Below are 19396 nucleotides of genomic sequence, written 5' to 3'. Positions count from 1 at the left end.
GCCTGTCAGTGACCAGTGAGTGTTGGGAAAAGTGTGATCCTCTTCTGAATCTCACTCAGGTCTCAACTCATAGCTCACATCCTTGGAGACCGGCCACACCCCAAGTCTACACACCAGGCCCCACCCCACCCCCATCCATTTTCTATTCACTACTTATCACTATCAGCACCAGTCCTATTTGTCCTCTCACTGACTCGCTAGAACACAGGGCTGGCCCAGCCTGCTCTTTGCTGCATTCTGAGATTGCAGGCCAGAGTACGTGCTCAATAAAAATATTTGTTGAATGAATGAACACCTCCCCCTGGCCTCTGTGAGGAGGCCTCACTCCCCTCTGAACACTGGGGAAATAGGCTCAGAGATTGAGGTTCCTTAGCAGAGCTGGAATTGAACCGGGGCCTTCTAACCCAGTGGTCGCCAACAGGTGGTCCCGAAAGGTTGGCAACCACTGGTCTAGCCCCTCAGCCGGAGCTCTTTCGTCCCCGTGCCAGGCAGTCCAGAGAGGGTCACAGAGCACACCAGTGGCGGAGCCTGAGTGTGGGTGGCTTTCTGAGCCACTGCCCCTTTGGCCTCTCTCAGCCAGGCTGAGAACAAGCTGTGAGGAGCTGTAAGTGGTGGGAACGGGGGCCTGGGGTTGGCTGTCTCAGAAGACAGGCGCAGCCATCTCAGGGCTTCCCCACCCCTCTGGGAGCCCAGGAGCAGGGCTCTGACGGGGCATGGATTAGGGTTTAGTTGGAGGGGCACAAATAGTTGTTGAGCCTCTGCACAGAGGTGCTGCTTGATCAGCAGCAGCTTCCTCCCCCTTCCTGCTTCCCCTCACTGGCTTAGTCCCACCTGACTGCGCACCAGGCTGGGTGAGGCCTGAGACTGAGCTGAGAATGTCAAGGGGGAAGAAGGGAAGGCGACAAACTGACTCTCCTCTTCCTTCTTCCCCTCTTCCTCCCTCTCCCTCTTTTCCTCCTTCTCCAATATTTGCCAAACACCTCTGGGCACGAGGGCTGGGTGCTCGGGACACTGATATGAGTCCTACATGGTCCCTGCCCTCAGGGGGCAGCAAACAAGGGAAAAAACTAATAACCACGAGAGGTGGGAATTTGTTCTCAGCCTCAAGTGGGGGCTCAGAGTAGCAAGATGTGGACCAGGAGGGAGCCTGAGAGACCCCCCCAACCTAGACAGCCAAGGCCAAGGGCGGCAAGGGCCAGCTGGTGTGAAGACGCTGAGGCCCAGGATGTGTGAGGCGAAGGGAGGACTAGGAGCTGGGTGCTAGCTGGCTGGCAGCAGGGGGCACTGATAATGGTTCCCATTTTAGGAAGATGTTCTGGAGTCTGGGTGGAGGGATACCAGGGAGCACTGGGGTAACAGCCTGGCCGAGGGTGAGCGCCCCCCCACCCCCACCCAGTGGTCGCCTCCTACTTGTTCCAAGGCAGGGCTGGCACAAGTGGGAGGTCACCTGGTATTTGCAGTTGGCAGCAATCTTGGAGAAGGGGCATCTGTCCACCTATTTGAGAGTCTCAAGAGGCTCCTGGCTTTGGTAGCATCGCTGGGGATAGATGGAGACACCCAACTGGTTGAGGCCAGGCTAGAGCCAGGCCCACTTGAAGTCTGCCTGGGACTCTTTCTGGGCCACCCATTGCTCCCTTCCCCACTTTCTCCTTTCAAGAATATGGGGCCCTAACTGGCTTGGCTCAGTGGAGAGAGTGTCAGCCTGCTGACTGAAGGGTCCCAGGTTCAATTCAGGTCAAGGGCACATGCCTGGGTTGCAAGGCTTGATTCCCAATAGGGGACGTACAGGAGGCAGCCAAACAATGATTCTCTCTCATCATTGATGTTTCTCTCTCTCCCTCTCCCGTCCTCTCTGAAATCAATAAAGACATATTAAAAAGAAAAAAGAATGTGGGAACACTGTTGAGGCCTGGAGACAAGCGGTCAAGACAAAGTCGTAAGCTCAACCTCTCCCAAGGCGCGCAGCCTCTGGCAGACACTCCTCCCTCCAGGCCTCAGTCTCCTCTCAATGAAATGGGCACCTCAGGGTCCCTGTGAGGCCTCTCTCATCGTAGTATGGGGGGGTTGTCAGGGTCAACAGATGGAGACTGAGGCCTGAACCTCGGTGTCAGAGCTGGAGGGGGCGCTTTGTACACATCAGGAAACTGCGCCTTGGAGAGAAAATTGGACCTGGTCAAGACCCCTCCAGGTTGGGACAGGAGAGCAGTTGAAACAGAATGCTTACATGTAAAGGCTGGGTGTGAATCCTGTCTTGGCTCAATAAATATTCCTTAAGTGAAAGAAAACATTGCTGAACCTGTTTCATCATCAGTAAAAGGAGAATCCTTAGAGGTTAGTAAGGATTAAGTAAGATGCTGTGTGGAAAGTGCTTAGCACAGGGATTGACACTCAGTAAGCACTTGATTTAATGGGAGTTACAGTGACTGTTCCTCAGACGCAGGCCTCCACAGCTCAGCTTCGTGGCAGCAGGACCTGGCAGGCACACACGGTTACTCGGCTGAAAGGATGCATGCTAAAGGCTCAGTCTGGGCCCCCTCCCTCTGCCTTTAGCCATGGACCATCTGATCTGACAATGTGATTGACACCTGCCTGTTGGGTGGTGGAGGCTGTTTTCTTCCTCTCCCCTCTTTTCCCCAGCCATATGCAAATGATTTCAGTTCAAGTAATGTGCTAATGGAAATCCTAACACATTAATAAATGTTTAGTGAGAGAGAGCATGCATGATCATAAGTAATTACACACTCAACGGAGAAGTTCTGTTGGCACAATTGTCTGGCTCCTTTTCTTCATTTTCCTCCATTATCTTCAAAGAGAGATGCAGAGGGAGGCAGGGAGGAAGGGTGGGGCAGGGGTCCAGCTCTGCACTCACCCTTGGCTGGCCTCTGCAGCCGCTCCCCTCGTCATCCCTCCAATGGGGACCTTTGTTGTGCTCTGTCTCAATATCTAATCATGAGGGTGGTTTTCGACATCTTCCCTTTCTCCTGCTGTCAGGACTTTACACTCCCTCCTGGGCAGGCAGAGTGAAAGGTGAAGGGAGTGGGGCCTCTGGGATGGACAGATCAAGGACTTGCCATCCAGGTGGGGTGAGCTCCCTGGGCCCCAGCACCTCCACCCATCCCCGTGGCTGTATAATGGAAATCACCACCCTTCCTCACAGAGATGCTGTGAGACTGAGACAGCATATGAAACACGCCTGGCACAGAAAAGGTCCCAGTAAGTATCAGCTCTCCCTCCCCAGCTTCCCATCTGCTACCCACCCATGCCCTTGAGCTATACTGGTGAATCGGACCTTGTTGATGCTCAGGGGAAGGGACCTTAGTGGGATCTCAAGTGGAACCCACTCGCTTGAGGACATGGATGGAGGGAAGTGAAAAGCCTCAGGTTGGTTGGAGGCCATGTGGGGCTGGGGGAAAGGTGGTGGAGGGGCCTGGCCCCAGCCAGGAAGTATAACCTCCAGGGAGGGGCCCTCTTTGCCATCTTTTTGGAGCCAGGTATCTTATTTTCTTGTCAAGATGGAGCCCCATTAAACCAAAATGCATGAATAAATAAACCCTGTTCCCCTTCTCACTACCATATTGCCATTTTGATTAGATTAAATTTTAAAAGAACACAAATATAATGTTCCTCTTGGATCAAATTAGAAACAGGTGCACTTTTGCATAAGGAAATTAAATTGCAGACAATATGAAGATTTGCTAAAATGCAGACACTGATGAAAATAAGTAGCCCCTTTATTTGTAATTATTGAGGCAATCTGTTTGCAAAGTGTACATGTTAATGGTCTGACAGATCTCTGGACTCCAGCAGGCTGCCATGAACAACTCAGAAGCGTGCTTAAAGTAACAGATTTTTTTTTTTTTTTTTTTAGAAAAATATATGTACATTCTCTTATCCATCTTCTGGTGCTATTTAAAAGGTATGAAATGCCATAAATAGGAATTTCGTGGTTACACAAGGCCTCTCCCTAAAATATAAACTTCAGCTGGGCAGAACACACATTCTCACAGTTTACCTCTTTCTTCTTTCTACTGCCAACTACAAGGTGGCCCAAAGGGGATGGGTGGTCCCCAGGGTGCAGGTCACGGGCTGGGGTCGTCAATACGTCTCCGGCAATAGGGGCAGTGGGTGTGCTGAAGTACCAGCAGCTCATAGTCCTCCGAGTGGAACATCTGAGGAGAGACAGCCGTGACTCTGGGCAGCCACTCTAGGTGTACATCAGCCCGGACCTGGCATAGACTGTTGCCCTTCCATGGGAAGTGGCTTGGCAGTGCGTCTGGTTAGACCACCAGATCTAGAACACCTTTGTCCAAGGACTGGGAGGAAGTGGCCCCATTTTTTCTAAATGAAGTTCAGAGGTGAATCACACTTTCCCGGCCCTCCCAGATTAAGGGCACATGCAGACAGCCCAGGGCCAGGGGCATGATTGTTCCAGACAGCACCCGGGATGCAACCCAAAGGAGGGAGGACAGCTGAGTCTCTTCTCCCAACTGGGCCTTGGTTGCTCAGAGATCACTTGTACTCCTCCCAGATGCCCGGCCTCCCCAAGGGGAAATTCGGGAAATGGAAAAGCAACAGAAAGAAACTGGACACCACACAGGAGCTGCAGGCAGTGGGCATCATACCTGGAAGCAGGAGGGACACATGGTGATGGAGGCGTCAGGTAGGAATGAGCGGAAGTACTGCCACTGCAGGGGCGGGGGCCAGCGCTTGATAAGGACTTCCCGACGGCTCATGGAGCGCAGCACCGACCGATTCACTACCACGGGCACGAACTCCGAGCCACCTTGCTGCAGGGTGGGCAGGCAGGAAGCAGGGGGCACTGGTGCCCTCAGTCATAGTAACACATTTATGTGGGCCATGATCCCAGAATCTTTGGGAGTGGCCAGGAAGGACCCCAGAGATTTCCCCCACCAAGTACCTTGATGGAACCCTGCCAGGTCATGTAGCCGCTGTTGGCCATCTCTAGTGGCAGAAAGCCCACCCCCCACCCCCTCCCTGGCAGCCCTGACAGGAAGCAGTTCTCCCTCTCACCAAGGAATGTATACAGAAGAGACCTAAGACCACCCTCCCAATAGGCTTTGCTGGCCTCAGCAGCCTATCACTCACAGAGGCACCCTCACCTCAAAACTCAGCTTTGCCGTGAATGGGTCATCATCTCCCATGGAATTCATGGTCTCGTCCAGTCTCAGAGTCTGGGAATCTGGAGGAGTCTGGTCAAGGATAGAACCTGAGGCCGAATAGGAAACAGGTCCCACCCTCCAACCAACATGTGGAGACTCACAGAGCTTCATCCAGGCCTCAGGTGTCTCCCTACAGCTCTGGGGAAGAGCGGCGGGGTTGGTGAGACAGGTTTCCAGATGGAGAAATGTAGGAAACACAGACCTGGTCATACAGGGTGGGACTAGGCCCCCGTGCTCAGGTGGGAAAGGAGGAAAAAGGGCTCTGATGGGCTCTGCTGCCCCACAGGGACCATGCCATGGCTCACATGGGCCTGCCGGCCAGAAGCACCATGTGAGCAGAGGCCTGAGGGCCTGCTGTGTGTGGCTGTAGAAATGATGGGGCAGCGACCTGGCAGCTCTTGGAGAAACATTCAGCAGTAGCCGGGTGTTTTGCAGGCCATATTTCTGGGATGGCCTTGAAGGTCATGTTTCATGGAGAAGGGGGTAAGAGCTCCTGCAGATCCTGAGGCTGGCCAGATTAGGCTGAAGGTCCCCAGGGAGCCGCCACCTCTGCCAGGCAGTGGTGGTGGAGCTGTGTGAGGCCAGGGCAGCGGGGCTCCCATGCAAAAGGTCCCCCAGACTGGAGGCTGCTGGTGCTGAGTCAGGTACAGGATGTGGCCTCACACAGCAGCAATAACCCAGCCTAAGCAGATGTATGTGTGCAGAGGACTGGTGTGTGGACACAGTTTCTGTCTCTCTTCTTGAGCTCTCCTCTGTCTTCTGTTCTTCAAAATGTGGTTCATGGCCCAGTGGCATTGGCATTACCTGGAAGCTTGTAGGAACACAGGCCCCAGGTGAGGCCTGTCCATGCCGCCATGTGGGCCTCTCCACTCACTCAGCAATTGCCTGCCATGTTCCTGCCCTCCCTGGCCCAGCCATCCTCCAAGGCCCTCTTGCCTTCTCCTCACACCCAGGCCCTGAGCTCAGCTGGCACACACAGGGGTCAAGCCGATGCCCAGGATACTGTTTCCTGTGATCTCTTGCCATTTGTTCTCACGCTTGTGTCTTGGTGCCTCCAGGTCAATGAGGGAGACGGCTTCTTCATCAGTGATCCCCTCCTCTAGGTAGAACTCGACCAGGTGCAGCACCTCTGGAAGACACAGGGCACGGGGAGGAGCTGGGGGATGGCACCCTGTGGGAAGCTGGGGGCTGGATACTCTCACCAGGCAGCATGAGAGAGGTGGGAGGCCCACAGAGTTCCTTCCTCACCCAGCGGCAGGCTTCTCTGAAATCAGGTAGACAAGCTGAGCAGCAGGGACACCCCTCCTGCCTGCTCAATGTCCGGGAGCAGGGGTGTGGTGTGTGGGGGGGGGCTGTCTGTGTGTATGGGGACGAGAACTGGGCCTTTGGCCTCCTTCCTCCCCCTAGTAGCTGGATGGACTCCTCTCTGAGGGAAGAGGCAAGGCCTCCGCCCAGCTACTGGGAAGGGGCTTCGGATCCTATGTCAACATAGAAGGAACTGGGACTTGAGAGTCCACCTCAGCCTCCCAGACCAAATGCCCAACCAGCAGCCTCTATTGCTGGGGCATTTATGTTAGGCAAAGCCTCACACAAGGTTCTGAGGGATGGGTGTTTCAGGTTCACGCAGCACTGTGCATCCTGTCTCTGGGAACCCTGAATGACTCTATGTGTCAGGCAGGGTGGCTGTCACACTGTTCCCAATTTACAAATCAGGACGCATGTGGCCAGCAAGCAGTGGACGGATCCAGCCATTCACTGGTACCCCCTCCACATGCGCCAGACTCACCATAGGACGACGCGGAGAAGATGAAGGGCTGGCGGCAATTGATGCAAACATTGCCCAGGTTGTTTAGCAACGGGTTGTTGGTAGAACAGCGGTAGCACAAGGGCACCAGCTCCTGCAAAAAAGAACAAGCACCACAGACTAGGCCTAGCTGCTGAGAGTAAAGGCCACCTGGGTAGGTGGGGGCACTGGGCCTGGGGCTCTGTGCCGTGTGAAGCAGAGAAAGAGCCTGCAGAGACACGGGAGGCCTCGTCATTTGGGGCCTGGACACCTCCTTCACAGGCAGGACTCAGCAGCTCTGTTCTCCTGGCAGGAATGCCAATAACCATGGCCACATTCACCAGCCACTTACTATGCTTCAGGTACTGTGCTAAGCACATCACCTATACTGGCCTTCACCCTTACAGCCACTATGGGAAAGCTATTATGTGTGCCCCTGTTTGATAGAGAAGGAAACCCAGGCTCAGGAAGATTGAGACATGGCTAGGAAATGGTGGGACTTAGATCTGAAGCCATGTCTATCTGATGCCAGACTCTACCATGAGCTTAAAGAGGGGATTGTGAGAGAGACAGTTAGCTGGGTTGGAGGAAAGAGGGCTGGGCATAGACATGGGGTGGATTTACCAAAGAGCAATAACCTGGTTCCAGAAGGAAGGCGGGCTAGGGCTTGGGCTCTTAGGATGAGGTGAAGGCAGAGCCACCTGGTCATGGAGGTGTGGAGGGAGGCTAGAGACAGAGCAGGGCCACAGCAGAAATGGAACCTTGAGAGGGCTAGGAAGAAGATGGGGCAGGGCTGTGGGTTGCAGGGGAGCTGAGGGTTGCAACTGGAGCACAAAGGGCTGAGTGGAGAACAGAGGGGTGGAGAGGAAAGAGCAGGAGCTGGCAAGCCAGGGCTCAGGCAGGGGAAGGGACACTGACAGCTGAGAGCATGCGTCAGGCGATGTCCAAAGATGCTGCAGGGGAGGAGCCTGAGGGGGCTGTGCCCTCACCTCGTTGTCATGGAAGGGCTGGGAGCGGACGGTCAGGCTGTCCAGCTCGATGGACTTCTGGAACCTGGCAGGGACGTACAGGCCCCGCAGCTGGTCATAGGCGTGCCGGGCCAGTTTGTAGGCACCCAGGGCCCTGCTTTGCTTGGCCAGAGTGAAGAGTGTTCTCCTGTCGATCACAGGGTTAAGGACAACAAAGCCTACACTGGGGCCTGAGAGTTGGCACCGCCCACCCTCAGAATGAGCCCAGTGCCAGAACACAGCTCATGCTGGTGCCAGGAGGGCACAAGCAGGAGCTTGAGGAGTACTTAGTTCTTTTATGGGATGTAAGTATATTTCTCGGATATCAAGGCCCAGAGATTTTTTCAGAGATAAAGACAGTGCAGTTTCCATTACTTATTTTAACCTTGCTTAAGTTCTCTGAGCCTGCTTTGACTCATCTTGTACCCTGATCAGGACAAAATGGCTCTCCCCACCTTGCCCAGCCTGCCAGCCAAGCCCTCCTACTCCAGTTCTGCCATGTAGAACCTGGTCCCAGACTGCCTGGGGAGCTGCCCTCAGGCCCAGCTTACAGAGCCACTGGGTGCAGCGCACTTCTCTCTGCCTACCCTCCCCAAGGGCCAGGGTGGTTTCTGAGTGGCAGCCTCCCTTGCTCTCTGAGGCCTTCCTCTGAGCTCCTCAGACTGAGGCTGACAAGACTGTGTTCAATCTCAGGTCACCTCAAATGTTGGCTGTACTCAGACCCAGCCTGACCTTCTTTCCCAGTCCACCTGTGAACACCTTAATCCACTTCCCCAGCCAGCTCCATGCCTCCTCCCCGCTCTCCTGCCCCTGAGGTTCCTGCTCCCCACACCCCAAGTGTGGCTCCTTCCACTCCAGCAGTTATCCGGAGGTAAGTTTCCTTGTCTGTGTCTTCACTGTGACTCCTCAAAGTCTGGGATTATCTGGAGCTATTCCCAGGTCCCCAGTGGACAGCACAGGGTGAAGCTCAGGGCAGGGGTTCAATCAAACTCTGCTGACTTGAATGGAGTTGCTGGAAAGGTTGGGTGCAGGTGCTCAGACCCCAGCAGGGTGTCCTTGGCCGCTCATTTGCAGGGGTTTCAGTCACTGAAGGCAAGGCTTGATTTGTGGGAGTTTCCTCTGAAATGTAAATGTTGGGCCTGGAACCCTTACAGCTGTTCTCAACCTGTGGGCCGCGACCCCTTTGGCAGTCGAACGACCCTTTCACAGGGGTTGCCTAAGACCATCCTGCATACCAGATATTTACATTATGATTCATAACAGTAGCAACATTACAGTTATGAAGTAGCAACGAAAATAATTTTATGGTTGGGTCACAACATGAGGAACTGTATTTAAAGGGCCAGAAGATTGAGAACCACTGCTTTAGAAACACCTGATTAGCACCTCTGAGCCCTCTCCTGGGAGGGCTTTTTCCTTACAGAAGGCAGGCCCCGTTGGAGCTGGAAAGGGGCTGAGAGAATGGTGAGATTTCCAACAGGAGAGGATATTTATGTTCTTTATGACTTTCTGGATCTTAAAGATGTTAGTCATTTCCTGGTAGTTTCTGGCAGATAGGCCCTCTGCCTATTCTCTGCTTATAGCCCTCCCTGTGGCTTGCACCAGCCAGAGGAGGGAGGAGGCCCCAAGGTCACTGCCTCTCCAGACTGGCTCCCTAGGGCAGGCCTCAGCTCCTCTGGCACATCATGCTCACTTCACCACCTGGCCTTTCCATGTGTTAGATACTCTCCTGGAACATCCATTCTACTGTCGTCCCCGGTTACCTCAGCCTGTAGGATGGATATCACCTCCTCCAGGTGCCTTCCTTGGCCAAGACCCCAGCTGCATTCCACCCTTGGAAACAGCATGCATCCCACTGAACGAGGCCCTGACAGGTCCACCTCTCCCACTAGACAGCAGCTTTGTTGCCTACTGCCTGGCAAGGGGCTTGGGGCACAACAGGTGCTCCATCCACCGGCCTCCCTAGGGAAGTGTCTAAAATTCCAAACCCAAAGGCCTGGTGCTTCCTGTATCGCAGTCACACCCACATTTGTGGGTTCCGGGAGGGCTTGGAGAGTGTGCTGGCTGGAGACTCAGTACTGGGTCTAGCACGGAGAACCCTGTAAACTAATCTTCTCTTGGCATTAGCCCCTCGGCTTCCCTGGCTGGGTCTCTTCTACAGCAAACAGCAGCGCCTGGGCAAGCTTTCTGTCTTCCCTGAGGGCTGCTGGAGAGAGCGAAGCTTCTGCCAGCAAAGTGCTCTGGAAAGAACTTCTCAGGGCCATTAGACAAGAGGGGTGGGACAGAGGGTGGGGGTAAGAGAGAGGATACACTTTAGAGATGCCCAAGGGGGTGTCCTTCGTCAGGCTGTGCAGCAGGAACCTGGAGATGTTGAAGAGGGTTTCCGGACGATGGGAACTGAACGGCTCCTCCTACAGTAAGAAAAGCAAACAGGGATTGAATTCCTCAAATGAGCCACTGCTGGGCCAGGCTGAAAAGCAGATGCCAATAATTCTAAGATACTTTAGTAAATGAGCAGATCTGCTTAATGAGCACCTACTGTGTGCAGGGCATTTTATAGCCACTGTCTTATGTGGTCTTTAACACAGTCCTGTGAGGGATGTATTTTCATCCTTACTGTACTAACGAGCAAACCAAGGCCCAGGGAGATGATCTGCCGAGGTCACCCGGCTAGAAAGGAGCAGAACTGGGATTCAAACCCAGATCTGATTTCCAAAGCCCAAGCATGTCTCCCGAGTGGCACTGCTTCTGGGGTATGTAATGATTCCATTTCCCTGAGCTCAAGCTGTCTCCAATTAGCTCGAAAAGAGAAGACAGTTATGCAATTTAGGACATGGCCGTGCTATAAACCTGCAGGGCGGTAGTTAGCCCACAGCATAAAATCACATACCTCTTCTCTGCTCTCCAACAGCGAGCGGCCTGCCCATTCAATGCCCACCAAATATGCACATGTGGTGAAGCCCCTCAACTGCTCATCCCTGTGCCCCAGCACCTGGCACAGGCCCTAAAAGATGAGGCACTCAACACACATTAACCGAATGAATACCTAGGGGCTGCCAGAAGCTCAGAACAGCAGACCAGAGGGCATTTTCTATCAGAAAGGGTCCATAAAAAGTTAAGAATACCACTTAGAAGGAATCTGGCACAGTGTGTGCAAACTGAGACTGCTTTAGATGAGAATGCCTAATTCAGGCCAGTCACCCCTCCTCTCGCAAGTGCTTAAATGGCAATAAACTGACATTTCCTTAAAGGTCTTGCTAGACCACTCTCATCATGGAGCCATCAGGACTTAGGCCCTAATTGGTCTAAAGTCACTAGGACTCCCTTTACACTATTTTAGTTCAGAGCCCAGCATTCTCTCTCCAGTTCTCACTTAAATGTCTGTAGCCTCTGTTAGTTCCAAGAACCCAAGAAAACCTGAGACTGCATCCTTTTCTGGGTGAGAGCCAGGGAGAAGCCTGCCTCTGGTTACATTGCACTAGGTGTGGAAGCTAAGAAATGTCCCAGGAAGAACAGGGGTTGGGGCGTTCCTCAGGATTAGCACCTCTCCACTCCTCTGGGAAGGAAGCCATTATGCCAGGAAAGGTCTGCTGCTTCCCTTCCCAGTCTGCTCTGCATTAGAGCTGCTCTGCTGGGACCTGATTGCCAAACCTTAAAATACCACCTACCGCCATGCCTTTGCACATGCTGTGACCTCTGCCAGGAATGCTCTTCCTCCTCCTCTGCACTTTGCCCCATCCTTACTTACCTCCCTCCTCTGGGCTTAGGGCTTAGGGCTTAGGGCTCACCTTTTCGAGGAAGTCCCTTGAGGGAACTTTACTACAACTTCTTGTTACTAGACTATGAACTCCGCAGAGGCAGGGACAATGTCTTGTTCACCACTGTGTCCTGAGGCCTCAGAACAGGGCCTATCACACAGTAGGAATTTATTGAATGAAGGAATGGCCTAATGAAGAAGCCTCAACTGGAGTGCACAGCCAAGGTCCCCAGCTGGTACGAAGTTGCCACAAGCTCACAGATGTGCAAACGTCCTGCACATAGGCTCAGCTGTTACAGAGAAGAGACACCCCATGCTCATGCCCCGAGGTTTAGAGGAAGAAGAGCAAAAAGAGAAAGAGCTGGGCTCGAAGTGGCTCAGGCAAACTGATACTGAGCTGGGGCCTTGACTTTTGAGCCTAAGTTGAGTTTGGGGTCTGCTTTCCACCTGGGCACCTCTTTGCCCCTCTTTTGTGCTGAACTCTTGGCACATAATTTGCCTCTGGGGAGAGTCTGGCAAGAAAGACTCCTCTGATAGGCTCTGCCTGAGCCAGCCATCAAGCCTGCATCTCATCTCCTCCCCACACCAGGGGCAGTGGTCTCAAGGGACCTCGCCTGCCCTTACAGCCCCTTCAGAGCCCCTCATCTCAGGTGCTCACCTGGAAAGAAGCCACTTTCCTGATTTCAGAGAGGAAGGGAGAGGGAGAGGGAGAGGGAGATAGAAACATCAATGATGAGAGAGAGAATCATTGATTGGCTGCCTCCTGTACATTCCACACTGGGAATGGAGCCCATAACCCAGGCATATGCCCTTACCGGGAATCAAACCGTGACCTCCTGGTTCATAGGTTGACGTTCAACGACTGAGCCATGCCGGCCTGGCAACCCTCATGTTTTATAGAGAAGGAAACTGAAGGCCAGAGAAGGAAAGTAAATTGCTCAAGGTCACATAGCAAGCCAGCTGCAGAGCTAGGGAGGGACCCTCAGGCCTTTGTTAGAACTAGGCCTTCACCCATCTAGGTGAGATCCCCATGGAATGTTCACCCCGATCACTTTAGATAGCCCTTTGTCTGGCTAACCTAGAGTCTGTCTGAGTCATCCAAACTTGAAACAAGCAACTAGAAAGGCCCAATTTAGCTCTGGCTGACTAATTCAGAAGCCCGCAGCTTGCTACATGTCAAACAAGCAGCCAATCAAAGTTCCAAATTTTGTTTCTCAGGAGAAGAGCAGGATTTCTCAGCAGGTCACCCTGCCCAGTGGGTTTACTGAAGACAAGTCCAGTGCCGCTATCTCAGTAGGCAGTGCCCCTAGCTTAGGTGCCCATTTCCGGGCCATCTTACCGTGTACCGGTGAATGGCATGGTAGCAGTGGTACAGCTCAGCCAAGTGCTGGAAGTGGTGAAACTTGTTGAGCATTGTGTCCTTCTGGGCAGGATCTTCAGTGTGCAGTGGGAGGGGAGTAGGGGAACAAGGAGAAGGCGTGTCAAACCAGTCTAGAAGGAAGAGCTAGGCAATGGCACTTTTGCCAGTCGACAGTTCTCCCCCAACACCAGGACTACGCCAGGAAGAGTGGCAAAGAGGTGCAATGAATGGAAAAGGTGCTCTGCTTAGAAGCTGGGGCCATCCCAAGACCGGGAAAGTCTCAGCGTGGCAGAGCACATGGCCAGGGAAAGTCTGTGGATATTTCTCGAAGGTTCTCCCAGAGCCCACACTATGCTCTCTCAGGTCACTCCACTGAGAGAGCGCCAGCTAGGGCAAGAATATGATCACTGGCACTCAGTCATACCAGAGGAGCCTGGCAGGGAGGGTGGGCAAGGGCCGATTTTATTCATGCTCACCTCAAGCCTCTTTCCACTGTGCTGTTCCTTATTAAAATCACAGACCACTGGCCAGAACAGAAAAATACCAACCTACACCCCAGCTTGACAGTTATCAAACTGTGACCATGGCTTTTGTGAGGCTCACAGCAGCCTTAGGAAGGAGGGGCAGGATTACCCCCATGCTAGAGACAGGGACACATAGCTGAGGAAGGAATTGTGACTTGTAACGTCACCTAGCTGCCTCCAATTCGTGTTTTTCTCATTCCTGCATACTGGCCTCGGTCTAGTAAAGAACATCTCTCTGGCCCTAACTGGTTTGGCTCAGTGGATAGAGCATTGGCCTAGGGACTAAAGGATCCCAGGTTCAATTCTGGTTAAGGGCATATACCTTGGTTGCAGGCATATCCCCAGTGGGGGGTGTGCAAGAGGCAGCTGATAGATGTTTCTCTCTCATCGATGTTTCTAACTCTCTATCCCTCTCCCTTCCTCTCTGTAAAAAATCAATAAAATATATTTAAAAAAAAAAAAAAAAGAACATCTCTCTGTCCCAGCCGCTTTCAGAACTCCCTCAGTGGGAAGTCTTGTGAATGAAAGCAACATTGAAACTATTTTTCTGCTTGGGATGAGTGAGAATCTGGAGTGTGTTATTGTAAAGTGATCTCTTCTTCATCTTTTCATTTAATTAAAAACATTTTTAAAACCAGAGCTCACCCAGGTCCAGTTATGGGCTCCCAGGTAGCAGGGGAGAGACATGTTCTGAATTAGCAACACAGGGTATGACCCCACCCCCATCTGTAACCCCAGGATGGTCCTCATACCATCTTTAAGCTTATGGGCAAACTGGAAAAAGATGACACATCAGATTAGGGCACTGCAAGGCAGGGTTACGGACAATACACCCAATAAACAAGCCCAAGGCTTTAATTAAAACGTCCCAGCTCTTTCGATGTTTATCTTGGTGCCAGAGCGGGGCCGGGGAAAACAAGCGGCCTGGCTGTTGTTTACTTACCTTGAGCTATATTGAGGCACTGCATGGACAGCATCCAGTAATAATAGGCGGCATCATTAAATCTGTTTTCTACCACAGCGTTGTTTGAGAGCTGCTCTAACACTCTGACTGCTTCCCCCTGCCGCCCGGCCTTGTGGAACGCTGGAGGGGCACAAAAACACACACAATTCAGGGAGTTGGAGGGAATTTTGCAGGGCTTGCAAGGGGCTGCTGAGAAGTAGGACATTCATCAGAGCATCTGCAGCACTTCGTTGCTGGGATGCGCCTCTCAGGCCGAAGGCTATAAATAACCTAGGCTATATCTTGAAAAAACTACAGTGAGATATGCTCCCTTTTGGCTGGGAAAAGGCAACCAACTTTGTAAAGGCATGGCAGCAAGAAAAACTTGAGGGACCAAATTGCAGGGCAAAGTCTAAAGATAAAACTGTTGTTCTTCATCAGTGAGGTTTTGCCCCCATCCCACTCCAGGGAAAAGCCTTGTGATTTCTGAGGTGACACTAACAGGACCTGACACTTGAATGGTTTTGGTGGTTTAGAAAGTGCTTTTGTTGCTGCTTACTTCCCTGGGTCATCACAACAGGCTTATGAAGACCCTTTTTAATGGGCTCCGCAAGGTGGAGGAAAAGCAGCATGCCAAGGTCACAGAACCAAGCGCAACTCAAGTCCTTAGTCAGTCTTCAACTGAGTGCTTTTTGATGACAACCTTGAAAAAATTTTGGCTTGGTTCCAGCAACCAAACATTTGTGAAAACAAGCCCCCAAAAATCTCTAAATCGTTCCTATTCTATTTAAGAGAAATCTCTTGTACATACTGTGTGCCAGAACCTTGGAATGCTGGGGCTGCCCGAGAAGCACTTCTAGTTGTGACACTTGCCCACATATGGGCTCTCAGATTATCCAAATCCTCAGCTTCAGAGAAGGAAAAGGTCTGGCCTTTGTTCCATTCTCATCTGCAATCTCTCATCTGAGTACCAAGTTACTATGGCGATGGATTCTTGGAAGGGCAGACACAGACAGATGGATAGGTTGATATGTTTTGCCCAAACATGCAGATACTTTAACAACTGGGTTCTCTGGAAAAGCTGAAGCAGTAGAGAAGACGCTGTCTTTCAAAGGGGGCTTTACCAAGCTGAGGAGATTCAACAGGGAGACATTTGTTCCAAAACGTGTCCGGAGGTGGCAACCATATAGACGTGTAAATGAGATGCTACGGAATATGACACACCCAACTTCAATTAGAAGACTTCCTGAAGAGGCAGCAAAACCTAGCAGAAGAATCAGGTTCCCCAGCCAGCCAGCCAGATCTGGTCCAATTGGGCTGTCACTCTCTGGCTCTGTGACTTTGCAGGGCACAGTTAGTTTCTGTCTCTGCAGGGCTGCTACCGAGATTCAAGGTTATGTAGTTACGTGCCCAGGCAGTGCCTGACATAGAAGGCAATCATATTTTTAAATTATTACTACCAATTAAAGTTCTATATTCTCTTTCACTTCTGTTTCAGATACTGCCATACCTAGTATGCAGCCCGCTCTACCTGTGGAAATGCTGAGGAGCTGAGGATACCCCATTTAACTGAGCCAGAAATAGAACCCATTTCTATCCATGGCAGAGGAAAGTGTCAGGTGAGACTGTGCTAGACACTGTGCGAATCCTCTCATTTTGTCCTCGCCCCAACCTGGCTTGAATTCCTTCGTTGTCACTTCCTTGCTGTGATACTTCAGGCAAAATCCCTGTACCACTTCCAACCTCAGTTTTCTCATCTATAAAACGGCACCTACATCAGAGGGCTATTGTGAGGATTAAATGGGAAGATACATTTGAGTGCAAGGTGCTTTGCTCAGAGGGGAGATAGGACCTGTGTAAGGTCCAAAGGCAGGTGCGTGATGGACCAGATGTGTCTGACTCCAGAGCCCATGTTCTTTCCCTGCTCCCCAGACCTTCATCAGTAAACACATCACATGCCCAGATGAAGTCGTACATCTTGGTGGTCTACAAAGGGAGGAGCTTGGCAGCCTTCCTGAAATGTGTATCTGGGCAGTGCCCCCTCCTGCTCCTTCTGCAAGGTGCCAGTCTGTGTGACCTACCTTTTTGGGCTTCCTCAAAACGATCGTTCTCTGCCAACCACTGAGCGTAGGGCATGTAGATGTCTTCTTTAAACTCAGGATGCTTCTCGCCCAGAGCAAAAGCCTGGAGGAAGGAATCAATGCATTTGCAATAAAAGAGCCCCTGCAGCCCCCTTGAAAACATGGCACTTGGCTGAATCCATCAGGGATGTCATATTTTGCCAGCTTGACAACTCAGAGGGGGAGAGTGCTTCCCCCCCACAGCCCCCAGAACTGCAAAAACAAATCAGCTCTTTGAAAACAAAGGCAATTAACAGCTATATGCAAGTGACTGGATTCAATAACAACAGTCTGTTTCTGGACCACAGAAGCAGCACAGAATCGGAAACATTTTATTTTGAGGGTTTGCGTGGGCTCCTGTACCGCTGCAAACAGATTTCTTTTAATTGCAGGCGACACCTAAGGAAACAGAATTGACATTATCATCATCCTGTGTATTAGCTATCAAAGATGATGATGGACTGATGCTGTATGGGACCCGGTGACTGCTTCATCTAAGTCCCAGAACCACCTGTCAGGCAGGAGAATTGGAAATGAATCACAGGGGAAAGTATGTGGAAACAGGGAGAAAGTTTGCCTGATACACAGCCAGGACTGAGTCGTTCCAAGATGTTGTAATTTATGCTGCTTGAGTAATCTCCTGATAAACTTATCTTGAGACGCCATTATTACCTCTGTCCCTGGCTCCACCTTTTCTCATAAGTGGCCATGTCACCTCACCAAATGGAGCCACTCAGAGGGCAGACAGGAGTGAGACAACTCATACCCAGAAAAGTCCTACACTCTGGCTCTGTAAACGAGAACATGGTGGGTAGGGTAAGGACGAAGGGTGCAGTCTCCAATACTTCCATGGATGAATTTCAATCCAGGACACAGGTTGCCAGTGAGCTAGAGGGTGAGTTCAAGATACAGCGGGGGCAGCACGTCACTGCTTCTGCATCCTCATCCCAGTCATCTTCCTATTGACCTGCTAATTCTTCTCACCTGCCTTTCATGCAAGAAGAGCCTAGGTCTTTAAGTGGGGCCAGGTAGGCAAGGAGGAAGAGGAGGAGCCGACCTCTTAAATAGCTCTGGCAACCTGCACCTGAAAGTATGGGTGGTGACCTTTTCTGCCACCCAGCAGGTTTTAAATGTCACACAGGTGTCTCTCCATGTCAGACATGTGTCAGCCTGTGGTGCTGGTCAGAGGCAGCTCAGACCACAGCAGGCAATGGGGGCTGTCACATGAACTCTCCCATGCCTAGTCTCTCTCACAGGCTGGTACAGAGCCAGCAGTCCATAAAGATGCTCTGAATGAATGAACGAGCAAACAAATGGAAAGCTAGTATCAAAAGGCCCGCCAAAATACTCTGGCTTGGAGAATTCAAGGTTAAGTCTCCTGTCTGCCAGGCTAATGTTCATTATCACAATGAGGGCAGCTGCTCTCCATCTAAACCCAAAAAAGTCCCCCATGGCCCAGGGCTCAGACTGGATCCCCTAACCCTTGAAGCGTGCGACACCCTCACCTCATCCCAGTGCTGGGTCTCCACATGAAGCTGAACCAAGGACTTCAGGTCACCAATCTTCAGGTAGGTCTCAGCAGCATAGCCAGGGTTATCCAGCTTCTTGAAGTAATGAGCGCACATCAGCAGGGGCTCCCGCTCAGCCTTGTCCAGCTTGCGGGCAATGTCAATTAACCTGGAGAGGCAAGCACACAGGGAGAAGATGGACTCCTGTGAAAGGAGCCTGAGGCAAGGAAGCGGATCTCCTTGAGGGCAGGCTCTGTATCACTTCATGTTGCTGTCAGTGCTCAATATAGTATCACGGCCCCTGGTGCTTGAGGGGGTTATTAAATGAGTGAATACACACCCAGAAACAGTGCCCAGTGACAGGGAGAGGTGGCCTGCTAAAGAACACTGCTCCGCCCTCCCCCTTTCATGGGAGTTACTGGTCTATCCAGCAGGAACCAGGGGAGAGAAACAAGCATCTACTGATCACCTACTGTATCAAGAACAGTGCCATGAGTTTTTGCATGTGTGATCTCATTGAATCTCCACCACCCTAAGAGGTGGTGCTGTTTTCCCATTTTACAGATGAGGAGACTAAAGGCTAGGGTGGAAGGTGAAGCAACCTGCCCAAGATTCTGCAGTCAGGAAGTGGCAAAGGGCTCTTCCCACCACTGTTTTGAGAATTCTCATGGGAAAGTAGAGGCAGAGGCGTGAAAATTCTTCAGTGACAGAATCTCTAGAGGAAGAGGTTTGTGTGGGGCCTGCTCTGAGCTCTGGAAAAGAGGTCTGCAGGAAATCTTGACTGTGCCTCTCTTCCTGGCCAAAGGTGCCAACCATGAGTGAGGGGCCATAGGCACCACTGCTCAACACTTCTTCCCAGTAGTGACTGGCTCTCCCACTGCTTGAGGAGACATAGAGGCTGAATGAAATGTGCTTGTTCCCTCTAGTCAGGCCAGGATTTAGGGTAAAACCAGTTTTCCCAGGAGAAATGGGTCCTACCCAGCTTGCTCTTTGTGAGAAAGGAAGGGGAAGCAGCTGTAACAGATCGTTGTCTCAGAGACAGGCAAGCTCAGGAGGCCTGTCAATCTGTACTTAGAATAATAATGGAATCTAAAAATAACACTTCTCAGGAGAGAAACAACACATTTTAGGGAAAGGTGGCACAGGCAACCCCTTAGAGCTCCCCAGCCCCACCTGTCAAACCAAATGTCCCTGGAGGAGAGGCACCTTTTACA

General features: G+C 51.8%; 1 protein-coding gene across 2 annotated transcripts in view; it reads right to left on the bottom strand.

The window, feature by feature from the left end:
* Nucleotides 1-3713: 3713 nt before the first annotated feature.
* The window catches only part of IFT122 (intraflagellar transport 122), a 67773-nt gene continuing 52090 nt past the window's right edge, over nucleotides 3714-19396 (bottom strand). For both annotated transcript variants that reach the window (XM_081105543.1, XM_081105544.1), the window contains 11 exons: nucleotides 18180-18351; nucleotides 16636-16738; nucleotides 14555-14695; nucleotides 13067-13161; nucleotides 10281-10381; nucleotides 7953-8118; nucleotides 6967-7078; nucleotides 6184-6309; nucleotides 5121-5200; nucleotides 4623-4787; nucleotides 3714-4169 (listed from right to left, as the gene is read on the bottom strand). In XM_081105543.1, the coding sequence (XP_080961669.1) occupies nucleotides 4080-4169; nucleotides 4623-4787; nucleotides 5121-5200; nucleotides 6184-6309; nucleotides 6967-7078; nucleotides 7953-8118; nucleotides 10281-10381; nucleotides 13067-13161; nucleotides 14555-14695; nucleotides 16636-16738; nucleotides 18180-18351 (1351 nt within the window). In that variant the 3' untranslated portion in view covers nucleotides 3714-4079. The remainder of the gene's footprint in view (nucleotides 4170-4622; nucleotides 4788-5120; nucleotides 5201-6183; nucleotides 6310-6966; nucleotides 7079-7952; nucleotides 8119-10280; nucleotides 10382-13066; nucleotides 13162-14554; nucleotides 14696-16635; nucleotides 16739-18179; nucleotides 18352-19396) is intronic.

This window comes from Myotis nattereri (genome assembly GCF_964212035.1).
Source record: "Myotis nattereri genome assembly, chromosome: 14".
Classification (NCBI taxonomy): Eukaryota; Metazoa; Chordata; class Mammalia; order Chiroptera; family Vespertilionidae; genus Myotis; species Myotis nattereri.
The sequence above is the reverse complement of the archived record's forward strand: the minus strand, read 5'-3'. Positions and strand labels throughout refer to the sequence as shown.